The 19,422-nt window shown below is 41.1% G+C and overlaps 1 protein-coding gene across 1 annotated transcript in view; it reads left to right on the top strand.

Annotated features, from left to right (window-relative positions):
* The window catches only part of adamts3 (ADAM metallopeptidase with thrombospondin type 1 motif, 3), a 149,907-nt gene extending 130,971 nt beyond the window's left edge, over positions 1-18,936 (top strand). The window contains exons 20-22 of the mRNA XM_080892892.1: positions 10,056-10,263; positions 11,867-11,984; positions 14,858-18,936. Of these exons, the coding sequence (XP_080749018.1) occupies positions 10,056-10,263; positions 11,867-11,984; positions 14,858-15,327 (796 nt within the window). The 3' untranslated portion in view covers positions 15,328-18,936. The remainder of the gene's footprint in view (positions 1-10,055; positions 10,264-11,866; positions 11,985-14,857) is intronic.
* Positions 18,937-19,422: the final 486 nt, after the last annotated feature.

The following is a 19,422-nucleotide window of genomic DNA, read 5'->3' as shown; positions in this document are numbered from 1 at the left end:
TAATTTTTTTTGTTTTCATGGTCCTTAGTAGATGAATGAGTTTCTTGGCGTTTCCGGGGCCTTTCATAAAGCCAGAATTAATTTGACATTTATCTAATGGAGTATGGTACCATCTACATCATGTTGCTGATGTTCCTGATCTCCAAATAGAAACCTGCTTTTCATTTGGTGTCACTGTGACCTTGGATGTTACTGTATTTATGCCCCAGACTTTGCAATTATTAACTGGGGGATAAAAGTGGAGGAGACAGCAAATGGCCTTGGGTGGAGATCCAGGCCGCTGTAGTGAACCTCACGGCATCGATCGCCTGCACAACCCGTGAGTTAAACTGGTTCCCTGAGATAATGGCTGTCCTTCATTGAGTGATAAAGTTCTCATTGTGAGGATGGAAGTGCAGTGGGAGCCTCAGTCGCAAATGTCTTAGCTATGAGACTGTGGTTCGCGCTCTCTTTGTACATGCAGTTTGTGTAGCTTTCTTTTCATTTGCAGACGCGTTTCCTTTTCAGTCAGGTTTAGGCTCTAACAGCTGTTTGATAAGGGGCTAGAAAAAGAGTTACAAATGAACCTTAATGCTGTACATTATTATTATTATTATTATTACTACACAATCACTGCGTTTAAATGTGACACAAAGGGCTCTTCAACAAGTATTTAAAAAGTATGTGATGGATTTGGGTGTGAGAGGTCCTGGTTTCAAGCGCCCACATATGTTACAACCCACTTAAGTGTTATCTGGGATGGGGTGTAACAAAGTGGGGAAAAAAACGTAATAGTTAACGTCAGTGGAACATCATTTAATTTACAATTAAGGCAAAATTAGAACAAAAATAAGACACGGGGAAACTCTAAGCGTCATTGTCTCAGTGGCCGAAATAACAAACAAAACACTCCTTTCTAGCTAAAAAAAACCTAAAACCACTCTTTAAGTTGCTTGAAGACGTTTCACCTCTCATCCGAGAAGCTTCTTCAGTTCTAAGGTCAAATGGTGGAGAGTCCCAGATATAGAACTGAAGAAGCTTCTCGGATGAGAGGTGAAACGTCTTCAAGCAACTTAAAGAAGTCCAGACGCTTTTCTTTGCAAGCTCCTTTGACTACGATGACCTGGATGACTGAGAACCTTCACAGACATAAAACCACTCTAACTGTAAGAAAACAAAGTACAGAGGCGGAGCTCCCCGTCTAACCATAAAACAGGAGAAAAAGGCTGAAACAAAAATGGCAGAGAACCCTTCCTGCTTCCACTGTGGATCACTACAATTCCCGTTGTAAAGATACACCTACAAACAAAACAAAGTCACACCAAGCTTCACTAGTTGTGCACAGCTACAGTCCACTACCCGAATCACTGCAGGTGAAAACATTTGGACATGGCAGTCTTTATGCAGTGGCTGACGAGCTGCAACACATCTCATCTGTGGTTAGACCTGAAACACAGGAGGAGAAAGAGCCCTCTCACATGGGCAGAGCCCCTAGAGGTCAGCAACTGTAACAACAGCTACTGTATTTATAATCTCACAGAGCTACTAGCATGGCTTTGTAAAAGCAACACACACCAGAGAACCATCTGTACTAGTTCGATGCACTCTGGTGTGTGTGCTGTTTGTCACGAGTACGTTTGTTTTGGTCATTTGATTGAATTTTTCAAGTCTGACTGATCATTCAGCATTCAGCATTCAGCATAGGGTCTATAATATAGCACACTCTCTATTATAGTGTTGAATTCTCCCAATTCTTTGAATCTTTGGGCTGAAGGAGGGACAATACTCGGTGTATAAATGCTCAATCAACAATCATTTATTTCCATACAATTCAACAATAAGAGCATTACAACGTCCGGATGGGAGAGATGCTACCAGAGGGTCAGGCACATGTCTCAAAATGGTGACGGGTTGCTCAGCTTTTTATAGTCTCTAGTGGCCCCCAGCTAGTCGTAAAAGCCAAAACATCACATTTTTTCTCTGTTACAGCGCCTAAGTTATGACCTCGGCAGTTGTTTCTCTGCTTTCTGTAAGGTGGGGGTGTGGAATGTGGTCTGTCTATCTCCCCTGTCTTTAGACACAGAGTCTCCTGCTTACAACCTTCTCTTCATGATTCAACAATTAAGCATGTCAAGAAAACAGTGTAACACATTCCCAGCAGATCAAGGATACAGAGTGATGCACATTTATCTAATGAACTAATATGTGAATATGTTCTGTTAACTCAAAAGTATAATGAGAACTACACTACATACAGCTCACACACTCTATATTAAAGGGTATAATATGATCTACAGCAGTATTCTAATTCAACTACTTTGATTACATATATAAGGTAACATATAATAACAGAATAATCTAATAATTCCCCCTTTTGATCTCTGAAAGAGATCACTTACAACATGCACTCCAGGGTCGCAAGGTCCAGGTTTTCTTGATCCTGAGGCCCTCTGTCCCCCTTTAACGGGTGGACCATATGTGGGATGACCTCTGTGTTCACGCAGTTCAGATGCAAGCAAAGTTAGATTTACAACCATAACAGCAGTTACAGATGACACTCCCATCACTCCCCAATTCTCCCACAGCTTTATTTTGGTGCTCCAGTTTTCCACTCCCATTTTAATGCCACCTTATACCTTTCAAATGTACTTAGACTAGAACCTCTGTCTAAGGAGCTTTTAACCTTTATTTTTATTGCTGCAGCTACCAGTGTCTTCCAGTTGGGTGATTCTCAGCTTCTTTCTTCGACCTCCGGGGTTAGACCACCCTTTAGTCATTGCACAGTTCTGGGGATTATTCTGCCCCGATTTCAAACAAAGATCTGTGTGTTTTGGGTTCACCGGCGTGTCCCCCTTTTTGCCAAGAGCCTCTCGAACCTCGTTGGTCTGGTGTTCCTGGTTTTCGCCAACCCCTTCATGGTTATTGCTGTGTTTGTGGGATCCATCTTCTCCAGGAGCCCAAACGTCATGACACTTGACCCCAGTTGCTGTCTCGGCAGTCCCTACATCTGTCCCTGCTGTGAAGGGTCCTCACATCTCCGGGTCCCCGTCTGGTGTCTCTTCCTTTCTCTGCAAGAGACAGAAAACCAAAACACCTCTCTCCCTAGCCTTGATAATCTAATATTGTTATCCATTGTTCTTCTAATGATTCAAATTTGGTTTAAAATATTATGTTCAGGACCTATTCTAATCATAATCTATGTGTGTGTAAAAGAAATCAAAAATTAGTGAACCCTTTCTAAGTCTAACACATTATAAGCTTAAGTTTTACCATAGCTAAATTATTAAACACAGAAATAACGTCATAAGATATTCATAAAACCATTGTTTGATGTTCGGACTCAACTTCCCCCTTTTTGACACACTCCCATGTGTCAATTCATTGGAGCTAGACAATTAAAAGAGAAGGTTGGTGACATCATATCTCAGAAAGTATCAGAAATTCTTCTCTCGAGTACCGTTGCTCCAGCCTTGTCATCCCTGAGGATCTTCGATCCCGAAAATGTCCCTTCTCCTCATGTAATAAAGTCTGTCATCCTTCCATGCCCTGGTAACTGGTCCATCCAGAGCTGTAACATTTTGAAATGTACATACAACAAGCCAAACCACACCTTGGTCACACCAACCCTTTTCTGCCCTGAAGATGTCCAACACCATCTTAGTCTGGACCAGGGTTGTAATAGTTTTGCAATTTTCATCAGTTGTAATCAGTTTTTACCAATTGTTTGCTAGTTTAGTTTAGTTTTTATTTTCTGAAAATCCTTAGTTTCAATTTAGTTTTATTTGTGTTTTGCAAAAATTAAGTGTAACAAAATCCCAGTTCCATCATATCAGTCATGCTCTTCTGGTTATCCTTGGGTGTTGAGACTAATAACTATTAACTCTTGCCGCACCGTGTGGTCCTAATTTTGGTTGAAGTGAATTGATAACCTTTTGAAGGCGATTGTTTCACACCTTTATTTAGATGTCCCAGTCCTGTTGTCTCGGGATACATCACGCTGCCTTATCTGGGGTTAGCTGTTTTCTGGGGATGCGGGTTGAGTGGGTGAGCTCTTCAAGGAGGGGGAGTGTGCTCCCCCTGATGAGGTCTTCTAGGTAAGCTAGGTTAACCTTCTTGTGTGAGCTTTTCAAGTGCACTTTAAGGTTAGTGGGACTTTTAGTTTTATAAATGTCCCTCATGTCCCCCTGATGACCCAGTATTTCATTTTTGCACACTGTAGTACACATTTTAGTTTTTGCTTGTAGCTCGCATACTCTACTTGCCACTCCTCTAAGTCCTGATGTTTCTTAGAGAGGGCAACAGTACCTTTAAAATTATATCACATGTGTGGGGGTGTGGCCTTGCCAATTGTTTTGCCCACCTTTTCAAAATGGCTGGCGTGCCCACAAGCACATTTCATGGAAAAAGAAAGGTAAGCTTGATATTTACATTTAAAATGTTTTGTTAAACTCAGATTTTTATTTTATTCTTTTTGCAAGTACCCCTCCTCGGTGGCGAGAAACTGTTGGTGTGGTCAAGTGGGTGCTCTAGAAACAAACGCTCAGGACAGAACAGTTATCAGTCATGTACTTCCTACAAATTTTGCATATGTTTTATTTCATATTGATCCTCTGAGTGTAATGGTACATTTTAATTTGAATTTATCCAAACTAAACACAATATTTTCTTTATTTACTTTGCTCTTGTTCTTTTTCAGTACCACATCCTATCAAATGTCCCTGTCGATTATATTCTACATTTAATAACTTACTATTTCAAGTGAGAACCTAAATCACGTGGACCAATGTTTATTATTGCATATCTCTATTCTGAATGTGGCCAGTCATTCATAGGTATTGTTCAATTTTGGCGATTTTCCTCTATAAAATTTAATTGACTTTTTACAGTGGCCTGCTATGGTTAATAATAACATGTTCCAGTCATGAGTGATATCAAAAGTCTTCTCCACTGTAGCATTTGGCATTCCCAATAATATAACATGATACCTTACTCAAAACACAGCTAATATAGCACAGTTTTCTTAATGCAAACATCGGTAACTCAAAATCAGCAACCACAGTGTTAAGTCTGCAGTTCATACTTATGTGAAGCTAGAGTCTCCTCCTCCAGTCTCTCTTATCCTCCTGCTCCTGAAAAAACAAAACAAAAACAAAGCGAAGCATCCACCCTTCTCTTGTCGGCTGGGTGAATTGTTTATGAATTGTTTATTGGCATTTACTAATCCTAAAGTGGGTGCAGTCATTGTCTCAGTATCAAGTCAGTCAAAACTTTTAGTCGTCAGTCCATCACAGTCCATTCACATGCATACCTCCATACACATTCATACCAGATGTTGCTGATAATGGAGTCTCACGCGCAACCTATTCGAGCATCCATCACCAGCAAGATGACGTCATCATTTTAAAGGAAAACAATTCCTTGTTGTTTTTTGGGCCGGATTGACTCGGTGCAATCCTTTTAGACTCAGAACTTCTCAGTGTTCCCTATAAGTGAATTTCTCCCAAGCCAATTACAATCATGGAGAAGCGCACTTTGCAACTGTTTTTGTAAGAATATTTCATAGCGCTTTAAATTTCAATCTTTCAGGCCTGGTTTAAAGAGCTGATTGTTAAATCATAAACTCACAAAATATCAACATATCACCACCGGTGGATCACACCTCTCAGATGTTTTTTCTCCAGTGCACTGTAACAAACACGAAAACAGACATAACCAACAAAATACTACTAAAATAACACAAACTAGGGCCTGTTGCAGACATGTCCAAGCATAAAACTATCCCTCTCTCGCTTACGAGAAAGAACACAAGCCAAAGCTCACTGATAAAATCAAGCTAGCGCTAAACAAAACCAAACAATCAACCAGAAATTCACAGGAACATTTTGCTTCCTGCCGGGACAATATTGTGTGGGAATGAGAACCTCAGGTGCCGTAACACCTTTTGTTCCTCCTTGAATTAAAACTCAATCACAGAAAATGCCGTACTCCGACCTAAACTTACACTATTAATTCATCATCTTCACTCTGTGCCACTGTTCCTCATCAGGGCTGTGTGAAGCACAGCAAAGAATTCAGTCAAGGCCTTGAGCCATAAACAGACATCACGCACAGACATTGTTTTCATAACCAAACTTTTTTAGACCTTATTCCTAAAATCTACATAAATGCCCTCTGGGTGACATATAACACATTCTAAGTAATCAATGGAAATCAATGGCTCCTCATAAAAATTATGCATTGGGATGTTTGTGTGCAGCATTTTGCATATCAGCATAAGCAAAGCATTCTTCATTGCATCAGCGTGTATGTGTGTGTGCGTGTGGATCACTCTTCATTGCACAAGCGTGTGCATGTGTATGTGTGCATCACTTCTCAGTGAATCAGCATTCCAATGTGTATGTGTGTGTGTGTGTGTGTGTGTGTGTGTGTGTGTGTGTGTGTGTGTGTGTGTGTGTGTGTTCATCACTTTCCTGTTCTGGTGTTCTGGGTAAACCACGGCCTGAAGCATGCCCTGGGGTCCTGCCCCCCTCCTTTTCAGTTTGTTTGCGACCATTGCTGCTGCTGCTGCTCAAAATTCAGTCCGTCCTGGTTCTGACCCCAATTAGGGCAGTCCTTTCTCCAGTGTCGATGTTCACCGCAGGTGAAACCTGCATCTTCTTCTGTGTTTTTGTCCATTCTGAGGTGCCTTCTGTCCTCAGTTACTCCTCTTGTCTCGGTCACGCCCTTTTTCGCCACCCGATCATCCGTGTTGGTCCATCACTGTCCTGCACAGTGTGAATGCAAAGTTATCAAGGTCAGCATTCTTTCGCTCGGCCTTACTTTTCATTCGGGCTTGGCGGGCGTCTCGTCACAGCTCTGTCAGCTGACGCAGTCTGGGAATTTTCCCCCGTGTAGTGAAACGGGCCTTAGGTTTAGTGCTCTCCGTCTCGGCTGCATGAGATCACATTCCTGCAGGTCTGTTGACATTCTCAGGTCGTTGTTGTGGGTCCAGCTGTTGCAGCATTTGGTCAGTGTCACGTATGGGGGAGAGCAGGAGTCCAGTCAGCCTCGGCTTTCCACACAATTCAACAGTCAGAGCATTACAACGTCCGGACGGGAGAGATGCTACCAGAGGGTCAGGCACATGTCTCAAAATGGTGACGGGTTGCTCAGCTTTTTATAGTCTCTAGTGGCCCCCAGCTAGTCGTAAAAGCCAAAACATCACATTTTTTCTCTGTTACAGCGCCTAAGTTATGACCTCGGCAGTTGTTTCTCTGCTTTCTGTAAGGTGGGGGTGTGGAATGTGGTCTATCTATCTCCCCTGTCTTTAGACACAGAGTCTCCTGCTTACAACCTTCTCTTCATGATTCAACAATTAAGCATGTCAAGAAAACAGTGTAACACATTCCCAGCAGATCAAGGATACAGAGTGATGCACATTTATCTAATGAACTAATATGTGAATATGTTCTGTTAACTCAAAAGTATAATGAGAACTAAACTACATACAGCTCACACACTCTATATTAAAGGGTATAATGTGATCTACAGCAGTATTCTAATTCAACTACTTTGATTACATATATAAGGTAACATATAATAACAGAATAATCTAATAATAGACAGACTCACGCAGCAGACACTTGTGCAACTGGAGGCATCTGTGGCCATTTAGGGTTCAGTATCCTGCCAAGGACACATGACATTGTTGTGTTTACAAGGTTCTATAATAAAGGAAGCAAATTAGTACATGCTGTTACCCTGTCAGACCAGGGGCGCCGCTAATGAGGCTGGGTAAGAGAGAGGGGAGAAGAAGAAAGTAGAGAGAGGTAAAAGAGATGGAGCTCCGCTGTAAAGCCTGAAATAAAGTGTTGAACCCAGACGTCGCCTCCGCTGCTTGATTACAAACTCAACAGACATGTAGACCGAAGGAGCCAGGCATCAAACCGCCAGCCTCTGCTGGACTTCCTGACACAGCCACCTCACTCTCAGCATCGTCTGTTTGTCTGATCTCTGTGCACCCATCAGTTATTGTCTAATTACTTTGCATTTCAGTGTTTTTGTTGCTTTCAGAATCACATTTTAAATCCTTCTCCACATGCAAGCTCATGAATGAGTTATAACATAAAAGTCCAAATATTCTACCTCAGTAAGTGAATGATGAAGAAGATTGTAGCGTCTAAATGGGTCTTTGCAGTCTCTCAGGGCTTTCACTCTGTGCTTTATGTATATAAATGATGTGCATGGTCATGTTCAGGTACTTGGTCAGACCTTTGAAGAGGAAGGCAAATTGCCTAAATAGCTGGATTTTGTTTTCTTTTTCCCATCATTGTTCCACCTTGCTTCACAACGTGAGGCCAAGGTTTTTGTGAATCTTGAGGACGCTCTGATGAAAGAGATGAGAAAAGTCAAAGAGGATGTTTGCATCGCTGCACCTTAAAGGATAGAAATGCATCGACTCACGACTGATGTGGGATCATGAAGCTGGCGTATTTTCACATTTAGTTTAATCAGTCTTACAATGCACAAGAACTTCAATACATACAGTTTTTAATTAAACTCATTCTTCATGTTCACCGAACGTTCGTGAGATTGTTTGGTGAACTCAAGCTGCTCTGGCACATAGTCAGTGTGCAACCCTCGGTATATAAAAGGAGTTTGATTACTGTGTAATCCACCGAAATCTTGTCATAGTAACTTGCCAGGTTTAGCCTACTGGGATAAACTCTGACATGATGCAGCATAATTTGACCTTAGATGGACATAAATTATACTTTTACTACAAAATTATTGGGAAACCTGCCAAGATCCTCTTTAATGGCACCGGAGAAAAGATATGTGCACAGAGCGTTGACTTCTTTTCAGTTTGGCTTCTTTTAGAAAAGTTACAGCACTCAAAATAAAAAGTAAAAAATGTTACTGCCTATTTAAACATTATTATGCAGCCTTTTCGTCCTACGTTGAACAATAATGTTTCTTGACGCATGCAAAAACAGAAAACCTGCTCATACAGGGCCTTCATAGAGTTTGGGAAATCTTTGAGAAATGAAGTGCATTCAGAGACCTGCTAGTGTATAGATTAGAGCTAATGGAAATCTAATGTAAGAGGATTCATGCCGAATTTTAAATGTCTTTATTGATTTATGTGGAGGCGTCAGCAGCTTTCTGTGCTGATGGCGTCTTTTGTCTGAGGTGTTTGTCTGCGCTCAGGCTTTCTGTTAACAAACATTTCGCCTCTGCATACTAATTCTCGTCAGTGAACAGTGTATCCGAGCCTGCTCCTGGATTCCACGTGTTATTTATTTATTTATTGCTTCCTTCCGTGAAAACTCGACATAAATCGTTTCCCATTTTTCCTGCCCCTTTTCCTCCGTTCAGAAATCCCTTCCTGTTGTGACAGGCCGCATCTAAAAGTATATTTTTACTCAATAATTTATTCACTGCCGATTGATGTATGTAGCAGATTTAACCATCAGTCTTTCTAATATCACTCAGGGGAATTTCCACCTTCCAAAAAGATGTGACGTTATTTTGGAAATCTGCAATAAATACTGCTCGCCTGATTTTTGACCTCAGAAAATCAATTGTTAGTTTTATTATGAAGCATGTTGGTAATTTTTAAATTATGGTCACAGTTGAAGGTTTGATTTGATTGGATTTAAGGTAGAACAGCTGGACACTGGTGCTGGTCTGTTGTGGTGAGCATAAAGGCACAGCTATTGGTTTAAATGGCTGACCTGCATTCATACTTTGACATATGACAAATAGCTTCTCCAGAAGTCTAGAGATGGCTCGAGGGAGCCGATATTCAGAGGAAATGGTTTAAGCAACCAGTAGGAGAGCCTGAAGCAGACGTAGCATACTCTGGAGAGTTTGTGTCCGCTGGCTGGTTTGGGCGCATCTCTCTATCTCAGTGAAGAGTAGAGATCATGGCCAAGAGATTCAGTTTTCTTTCTGTTTTTATTTCATTGTTTATTTAATTTTTTATACAGCATATTATTGGAACTGGTCTCTTTTAAAATGTGTACCCCTTGTGTTTACGTCCTCAGTGGCAGTTACCAGGTGACGTCAGTGATCCTGTGTTGTTTTCCCTGCAGATGGATCTCAGAAGAATGGGAGCACTGTACCAAAACCTGCAGCAGCCTAGGCTTTCAGATCCGAACCGTTCGCTGCGTACAGTTCCTGCATGATGGCACGAACCGCTCCATCCACAGCAAATACTGCAGCGGCGAGAAGCCCGAGAGTCGAAGGCCCTGTAACAGAGTGCCGTGTCCTGCCCAGTGGAGGACCGGAGCCTGGTCAGAGGTATCCACCGAATGTATTTGTTCTTCGGGGCGGGGGCCATATTTGTCATATTTTCATGTTTCAGATCTTTTAAAAAAATATGTTATTAAATAAAGGTAATGCAAAAACATACAATATGCAGTTTTTAAATATTCATTTTATTAATTAAAATAAAAATATCCAAACCTACCTGAACCTGTGTGACAAAGTGCAGCAAACTAAACAGCGCATCATTCCACGATATAAAGAAGCAGCTGAGAAACCAACTCACTGACATCTGTCACTTTGGAAAAGGTTGCAAAGACCACTGCTGACCAAAAAGAGTACAAAAGCTCGAATCACATCTGCCAAAAAACATCTGGATCATCGCCGAGACTTTTAGGAACTGACAAGACAAAAGCAGAACTGTCTGCAAGGTTTGAGTCCTGTTACATCTGGCTTCAAGCTAACACTATTTTATTAAAAAACAAACAAACATCAGACGTGGTGGTGCGATGGTATGACCTTAAACAGGCCGTTCATGTTTGCAAACCCTCCAGGAAAGACGTGTGGCCTAAATTTCCTCCACAGTGATATGAAACACTCCCATTTATCTGTTTGATTGCAAAGTGTGATTGTGCAAGTGTAGCACAACCGTTTATTGGGTTTAGACGACTGCTTCTTTGTCGCTTTGGGGCAGGTAACTTTGGATGATCTGAAACATGTTAAATATGCAAAAATGGAGAAAATACTAAGGTGGCAAATATTTTACGTTACTGGGTTTGAGCATGAAAAAGCCATTTTCTTTTGAGTCGCAGATCAAAGAATCGCATCTGAAGAAGTCATTTATATTTGCTGTTTGTCTTTGATGTGAGGGTGAAGAATTTGGTCCCAGACTTTTGTGACTGATTTCATTCTTAATGTAACGTTGTTTTCTGTTCCCCAATGGCACCTCAGCTGACATAGCAGGGTCTCTGTACAAAGAATCAGGCATCTGTAATATTTAATTTAGAGCCGTGTCGCATCTCATCAGCAAACATGCCAGTTTTACAGCCTGCACTTCCTCCAAATGAGACCTTTAAAAAACCACATCAAAGAATTCAATAAATCAGGCGTCCGGCTGAGTGGCGCGATGTATATATATATATGTATGTATGTGTGTGTGTGTGTGTGTGTGTGTGTGTGTATATGTGTGTGTATATATATATATATATATATATATATATATATACACATACACAAAGGTTGGGTAAAAAGCCATGTGTCACACACGGGGCCACAGGTGATGCGATTGATTGCTTCAGTATTGCAGTCTTGCAGGTTTATCAATAAATTATTCAAAATGTTGTAACAGAAGAAAGAGGATCTCTCCACCTGGGCCTGTTGAGATTTCAGATGCTGTTTGGCTTCATTTGAGGGCTTTAAGTTTGTTAATTCACCAGACTCCCTGGGTACAAAATAAAGATGCCACTGAAGCAAAGGGCAAAGTGAGACTGAGACAAATACTTTAGTTGTGTGATGTATTCCCAGGATAGTTTCCTAACATATAAAACTCTGAGGAAAGTAAGAAGTGTTGTTTCTTTTTGAACATTAAACCTGAAGCGAATTTTCAGCTCACTTTTCTTCTTTTCAAACTCTTGCTCAGTGTTCTGTGACGTGTGGAGAGGGGATAGAAAGGCGTTTGATCACCTGCCGGATTGGAGATCAGTGTAACGGAGAAAAGCCCGAAAACGTGAGGCCGTGCAAACCTGGACCCTGCCACGGTAAGAATGTCTGATGGTGCAATCCTCGTAGCAAACATGCAGCGTCTTCTTTTCATTTACTCCATTAACATTTCAGCACATTGTGCTTCCCTCCACATAATCAGTAATTCCAACATGCCCGTCTTTCAGTCCAGCAGGTCCTCTAGACAAAATACATAATGCATATCATTTGCTCTTCATTTTAGCAGATTACGTCCTTGATAAAAAAAATACCAAATCTTGCATTTTCCCCTGACCTCGCAGCCAGCCGACGGTTTCCATTTATTTTTAAATGAAAAGGAAAATCAATCAGCAGCCCCTCGAAACGGGCTCGGTCCATCTAGCCTGCAATAATTCATTAGAAAGTACCAACATTGTTCACGGGTGAGTGCAGTTCACGACCAGGCAGACGGAAGCATCTCTGCTGACATTACAACAACAGTAAAACTTCATTTAAGCATTTCCCGTGATTGATTTAGACTTCGAGTTTTGTGCCGCTTCGAAAATTAAATCAGTCACTGCTTGAAGGAAGAAAAATGTATTCAGATGTTAACAGTGCGTCCTTTTACATGCTCTTATTGACTGAAACGTGCCGTCCTGTCACGCTTTCATTTAAAGTCATTTCCTTTAGTGATTTAAAGCCCAGACAATGACATTTGTGAAGAAATAACACATTATTACTCTTACTTTGCTGCTAATGTCATTCTTCCAGTTGGAGCTGCTGTGATGACATTTGAAAGTGTCCAGCGTCTGTATGAAATTGCTTCACCCCACAAAAACTCTACTCTGTGGTAGCACAGGAAGGCGTCTGCGCCTGCACGAATGTTTGCTAGACTTTGGTTTGAAACGCATCAAAGCAAGTAAGGCCGAAGGAATCATCCCATTCTGCTTTGATCGAAAGCTCATTCATAGATCTAATGGAATAACACTTTTGTGTCTTCATTAAGTAAACTGCATAATCGCTCACTTTCTATTCTGAGGGGAAACTTCGTGGAGCTTACAATGTCATGTGCATAAATGGCCGACATTGTTTTCAAGCAGTCATGCTTCTAAGTGCATTGTGTGTTAATTAGCTTGTGCTTAATCTACAAATAGAAACATACAAAGGTTAATGACGAAGTCTGCTGCTGTTGGTTGTTTTAAAACCTTTCTGTCACACAACCTTAGAAGAAACCTTTTAGAGATGCTCCAAAAGATTCTTTGTTCATTCATCTGCAATGAGACAAGATGTGAAGGAAGTTCGCCAACAGTCCTGCAAAGATCTGTGAAGAATCTGAGGTTAACATACAAAAACCTGCAGAAAGCTCTACAATGAAGTAAAAACCATGTTATATGTCCAGTGTAGAAAACAAACCTGTATTTTGGCAGATCTCAGTTTTTCAAAAGAACTGAATGTTCCACACAAGATTTCTAGGACAGCGTTTAGCGAACAGATGGGACAAGAGTGTAACTCTTAAGCTACACTGCACACCAAAGCATGCAGGGTCTGGGTGACTTGTATTCAATAAAAATAGAAACACAAACAAACTCAAGGCAGGAGGCTGGCTTAGCGTTTAGGAGACGAGACATCGTGTTAAAGTCAGGACGAGTGAGATGCTGCGACATGTTTGAAGGGGGCTGTCCAGTGATGTAAACAGTTTGGTGTCTATGAGAAGCTAACACAGGTTGCTGCTGCTGAAGGACGTTTAACAGGTTACTAAAGTCAAGAGTTTACCTATTTGTACAGCCGTGACAGGACGCGATCACAAACATGAAATTTACAGATTGTGTGTCACTATTCTAGGACAACGTGCAGTGAAACAAAAAAGAGACAAAATCCCCCCAAAGCATTGTGTTTGTTCACAACAGCGATGAAAATCTGAAAATCAGCAAAAGGAGTCCAAACAGAATCCTGCCAAATCCAAACCTTTTCATGGAACTTCTTCTGATTTTAATAACCCGCCCTAAGCCCCTACGTGGCCTTTCTGAGACAGCACACAGATTTTTAAACCAGCGTATTTTATTGATCGTGTCAGTGGAAGTGCATGTCATTTGTAAATGTCGCTGCATGCTTTATGCGAAACATAAATGCCAAGTCAGTATTTAAGTTACAGAGATACATCTCATAATAATAATAATGTAGCACACTCATAAGTCGGCGAGAGCACATTAAGCTCTCTGCAGGTAGCATTCCAGCTGTTATATATGCATGTGTTTATTTTATGTGTGCATGCTGTGAGTTTATGTAGAACATCGTCCCTCAAAAAGGAAAAGAAGAGGTTTGAATGAACAAAACGTCTGTGGTTTGTTTGGCCGACGCTGCTGTGAGATTATTACCTTTACTTTCAATCTTTACCGTGCTGCCGTGCATATTTATTTATAATTTTAGCCGAGATAATGGTAGTTATTTTGCATTTTTGTGTTAAAGGGCAGCAATTGAATGGCAAAATATTAAACAAGGTAAAAGATCTTTCTGATTAGACCTGAGACATTTTCATGCATGTGCTTAGAAGAGTCGTTGAGGTCTCTGGAAGTCGTTTTAGGACGGATGTAAGTCTTGTTAAGCAACACTCAGCAGTTTTGTTAGAGAAACAAAAGCAGAGTTCTGGTGCCTGAGAGCGTGAGGGGGATGAACCGGAGCCAACACCAAACACGCTTGGAATTGGTTTGTACAGTAGTAGAAGAAACTGGGTCACATCTCCCGTCCAGGCAGAACAGAATGAGCATCGTTATGCTGAATGTGCCGTTAGAATGTGCACAGACACTTTCTTTGCTGTCAGTCTCTAATTAAAAGCAACACCTCTGCGCTTTGTAAGGCATCCCTTCCTTTCTTTTGATCTCTTTCCAAGGCCATTTAAACTTTCCAGAGTTTTGACACTGCGGCGAGCTTACACTGTATGCTCTTTGACTTACAGATGAGCCGTGTAATGGGGACAAATCCATCTTCTGCCAAATGGAGGTGTTAGCGAGATACTGCTCTATCCCAGGCTACAGCAAGCTGTGCTGCGACTCCTGCAGTAAGCGCACCGGAGCCCTGTCTATGTTCTCGGAGGCGGCTGAGACCGAGGAACACGTTCGCTTCGGATCAGCCTCGCAGCTCCTTGAGACGTTAACGGCCGCAGTAGCGGCCAACGGCACTCGCGGTGGGAAACAAGGCGCGGGCAAAGGATCCGCCACGTCGGGCGGTGCAGCAAAACACATCACCACGCCTGCTCCAGTTAAGAAAACCCCATCAAAGATCGCTACAGCACCAAGGCGGGTTCCACGACATACGGACCTCACTGACAGGAAGCTGTCCACCCAGGCTGGTCCTACTCGGGGTCAAAGGTCAAGCAGTTTGGTGGACAGTCGGCAGCCTGTGGCATATTCTGAAGTGGAGCGATGAAAGTCATAGCTTTTGCCTTTAGGACTCGTAATGTACAGTAGATAATCCAGCTTCATCCTGAGTCTTCTCACACCAGAAAACACAGAGAAAGAAAGAAAAGTGCTGGTTCACTTTGTAAGAATTTGACCCTGATACGGACTCTAAATATCTCTTTAACCACCTGCAGCTTCCAGATTGCTGAGGCTGAAACAGCAGTGCTACTTTGCCCTCATACTTCTATATTAATATGAAACAAATATGAAATCATTTCAAGGTGTAGGGGCACGTGAGCCACGGGGAGTTTTCAACCGTGTCAAATGAAAAGCTAAATTACGTTCGTAGTGAATACTTTCAGGGATACAAAACAGCCAAAGGACAGTTCAGTATTCAAAAGATGTTTGTCGCTCTGACTCATACATTCCCGATGTCTGACATTTATTTCATTTTATCACCTTGTTCACTTGTTCAGGCAAATGTTTCTCTAATGTCACCTGCACAGTGAAAACTGAGAGAGCAGGTGGAGGAAGGTGTCTGCATTCCCCCTCCGGACGAGCGGTCGTCTGGTCTCGTTACTGAATAAACCAGACCCCTGCTGCCTGCAGAGCAGCTATGCTGCTGCAGGTATCCAGAGAGAAAGTGTGAGCAGGTGCAGAGACCAGAGCTAATCCAGCTGTGTAGATTTAGTAGAACTCAGAGAGTAAATAGATGCAAGAATTGGTTTAAATGCCTCTTGCATTTCAGTTCATTTAAAAGTGACTCCACTAAAGGCCGCCCATATGGAAAAACTTCTATGATTTACTCATGAAAGCGGCCACTTTCTCATTACTTTCATATATTGTTTTAGTATCCAAAACATACAAGTTTCATTATATAATTTTTCAAGGCATCTTATATCTGTTTTCACTCTTATATGCTTTTCATTCAAGTTTCACACAAGACAGATACAAACTTTATAAGATTTATAAATATCTTTTCCATATGGACACGTTTGCCACATTGGTTCTTTTTGGATAAATCTCAGCTTTACGATGCGTTTAATTGATTGCATCCATATCCTGTCCCCACATTGTGACCTTTGAGGTAGATGTCAGAGTTCGGTGTCATTTTAAAGTTAACAATAGTCAAAGCCAGATCAGCTGAGAATTCCCACTACTTGAATGTTACAAACTGCCAGTTTTCTTGCCAGAAATCGAACTTTAAAGCTCGACTTACAGAAAGTTCAGCCGTCAAAGTATTCAGTGAAAAATGATTTACCGTACTTTAAGTGAATATGAAACACAAACAGAGATGAATTTCCCCGACGCACTATTTATAAAGCTTCCTGTAAATGCTGTACATGAGAATATCAGTATTATTTTAAGAAGGTGGGATGCTTTCAAATACATTTTTAACCAGTTCTGACAGATGTTGGTGCCAGTGTTTACCCTTCCAGGGACTGTTCACATGGGCAGAAAGGGATTATTGACTGATTATTGATGTAGCTTTCCTTTCAGAATGCCATGAAGGTTTCTGTTCTAACTTAAGGAAAAGTCAAAGTGCAGAGAGATGGGATGTTTGATACCTTGTATGACACAATTAAGTTAGTTTTTCATAAACACTGAAAACATGGGGAAAGCTAACCGGCTCTGTCCAAAGAAAACACCACCTATCAGCACCGAAGCATTCATCCTGTTTCTGTGTTTAGTACAGGAACAGCTTTGTTAGACAGAGCTCACTTATTGCTAACAGTCGCTTTGCTGCACCAAGCTGGCTGCCTTTCATATTTAGCTTTGTTCCATGTTTTTCTCTTCTTCTCAGAAATACTTAAGGGCAAAGAAGAGAACTAACTAAAGAGCATGCGCATATAAAATAGACGGTACAACACTCAGGTCAAAGGACCAAAATTATTCATAATACATGTAAAATGTGTTTTTACTTTAGCCTCACTTTTACCGTGACTTTTCGTTAACCTGTGAAAAGAAAGAAATGCAATCCGATATCAGCACACCGCTATAAATCCTTGTCCTGTGAAGCTTTCTGTTTGTGTTTGTTATTGAGGTCATAGAGGGCAGTGATGTGGAAAGGAAGGGAGGCAGCCTATGTAGCCTACACCTCCTCACTGCCTGAAACCTCCATAATCAGGTAAAATCATAAGAACCTTTGAGGAATGTCAGCAAAGAATCTAAATGATGAGTTGTTAGCAGAACTGCTGTGTTAGATTGCATTCGCGTTCACAGGTGAGCCTAATAACTAAAGCTGCATTAGTTGACTTTTGACCACTAGGGACCAGACAAACTCAAAAACAAATTATCTTTAACTTTTAGACACATTAAATATTCTCCCCGTGCAATGAAGTCCGACTTATTTTAGCTCAGGAGTCCCCGCCATCTCTCACTGTCTTCACCACCCAGCTGTTTGTTCCAGCTGTGCTTTTAGCTTTTTTATGAAGAGCTAAAACAATGTAATCTGTCAGTACTGAGCTTGGAAAATTGATCTACCCTTTCACAGTCTGCCAATACAGAGCCATGTCATTCAGTTTTATTATGAAAATTGCTTAATGGCCCTTGGAGCTCGTTCGATCCTTTCATGATTGGCCTGAACGAGGTTCTCTGGTACGTGTTACGTTTGCAGGAACAAAGCTTTGTTGTAAGTACAATAAGCTGGAATTTAAAAAAAGACTTACTGTATGTGGAACATCTTTCTTTCCAGAGTATTCTCTAAATGGCTTTTTTATTAAGGTGGAAAAAGGTTTTGGAGAGAGAAAGCTATTTATTTATAAGTGGATTTCCTTACAACCACCATGCATCTGACTGCAATAGCAAAAGGCACAGATTTGTGTTTTCAGCAAAGAAATAGCTTGCAACTATCCACACTCAGTCCTGTGTGCCAATGTATAGAACATGTATATAGCATTGAGTGCATAAATATTTATTGAAAGTTAAAGGGTTCTGCTTTGTTGTCGCAGCGTGTGCAGCAGCCGGCCGATAAGCTGCATTGGATAAACCATTGAAAACTGATCACCTCTTTCTCCGGTCATATTTTCACATTGGAAGCAGATTTGTGCTTGTTAACAAACACAGTAGACTAGAAATGACATTGTTTTTGCAAACAATTAGATGTAAATATACATGCTCAATTTTGAGATGTTTTACTTGTCAGAAAGCTGTTTTTTCACAGCTGTTTTGTAGAAGTCTTTATCCGAGTCGTTGCAACGCAGCAGCGTGAACTGACCAGACAGATGCTTTATTTTAACCGATAAAACATGAATAGCGTAGTACCAGTAAAGCTGTTTTATGCTGTTTGTAGTTGGCAGTATTTTCATTTTCCTCCCAGTTCTTTTCACATCATTTACTTGCTGCCTATAAACACTGCTGCTAATGCTATAGAGAGCTTGTAATGATAACTAGAGTAGCCGTAGATGTTACTTTGACAATCCCTGAGCCTCAGACAGCTGTTATTGCATAGGATTTTCCATGTACTGTATCAATACCCCTGTGCTGTCCATGCATTGAAGTATTGGATTGTCATGAACGCAAGTCACTCTGTTCTATTTGCTTTACTATGTATTTGTGTAGATTGAAGTGTACACTACTGATGCTGTTTGTTGTAATGGGGAGCACATAGCAATAAAAGATATAATTATCTAGTCTGTGTTCTTGCCTTCGGCTCTTTCCACCATTGCTTTTTCTTCTGGGAAGTGAATTGATGCAGAAAAGAGATATTCTTGGTATGTAGTAATAACAGTGATGTAAAATAAGCCCAGAGCTCCTGCAGTCTGTAAACATCCTGTCTATCTTTGGATTGTTCAGAACACGACATACACACAAAAAACCACGAAAGCATATTCAGAGATTTTGATCATCATGCTTAATTTCTTTTATTAACGAAAAGACCAATCATGTGTCAGCGATGGGTCCCTGCTTTTGGCTTTTTTAATGAAATCCAGACTAAAAACATGACATTATATCACTTTTCCTTTTCACATACAACGACACCGAAGCCGTTTTCCTGCACTCCAAAGTCTTCGTCTCCTTCAAATTAAAAGCCAACCAATTCCTCATTGATCACAGCTTCCTGCCTTTTCCTTGTATCACAATTAAGTGATTGTTTAATGTTTTGAGTTATTCGCAGTTGGTG

This window comes from Rhamphochromis sp. 'chilingali' (genome assembly GCF_963969265.1).
Source record: "Rhamphochromis sp. 'chilingali' genome assembly, chromosome: 10".
NCBI lineage: Eukaryota > Metazoa > Chordata > Actinopteri > Cichliformes > Cichlidae > Rhamphochromis > Rhamphochromis sp. 'chilingali'.
The sequence above is the reverse complement of the archived record's forward strand: the minus strand, read 5'-3'. Positions and strand labels throughout refer to the sequence as shown.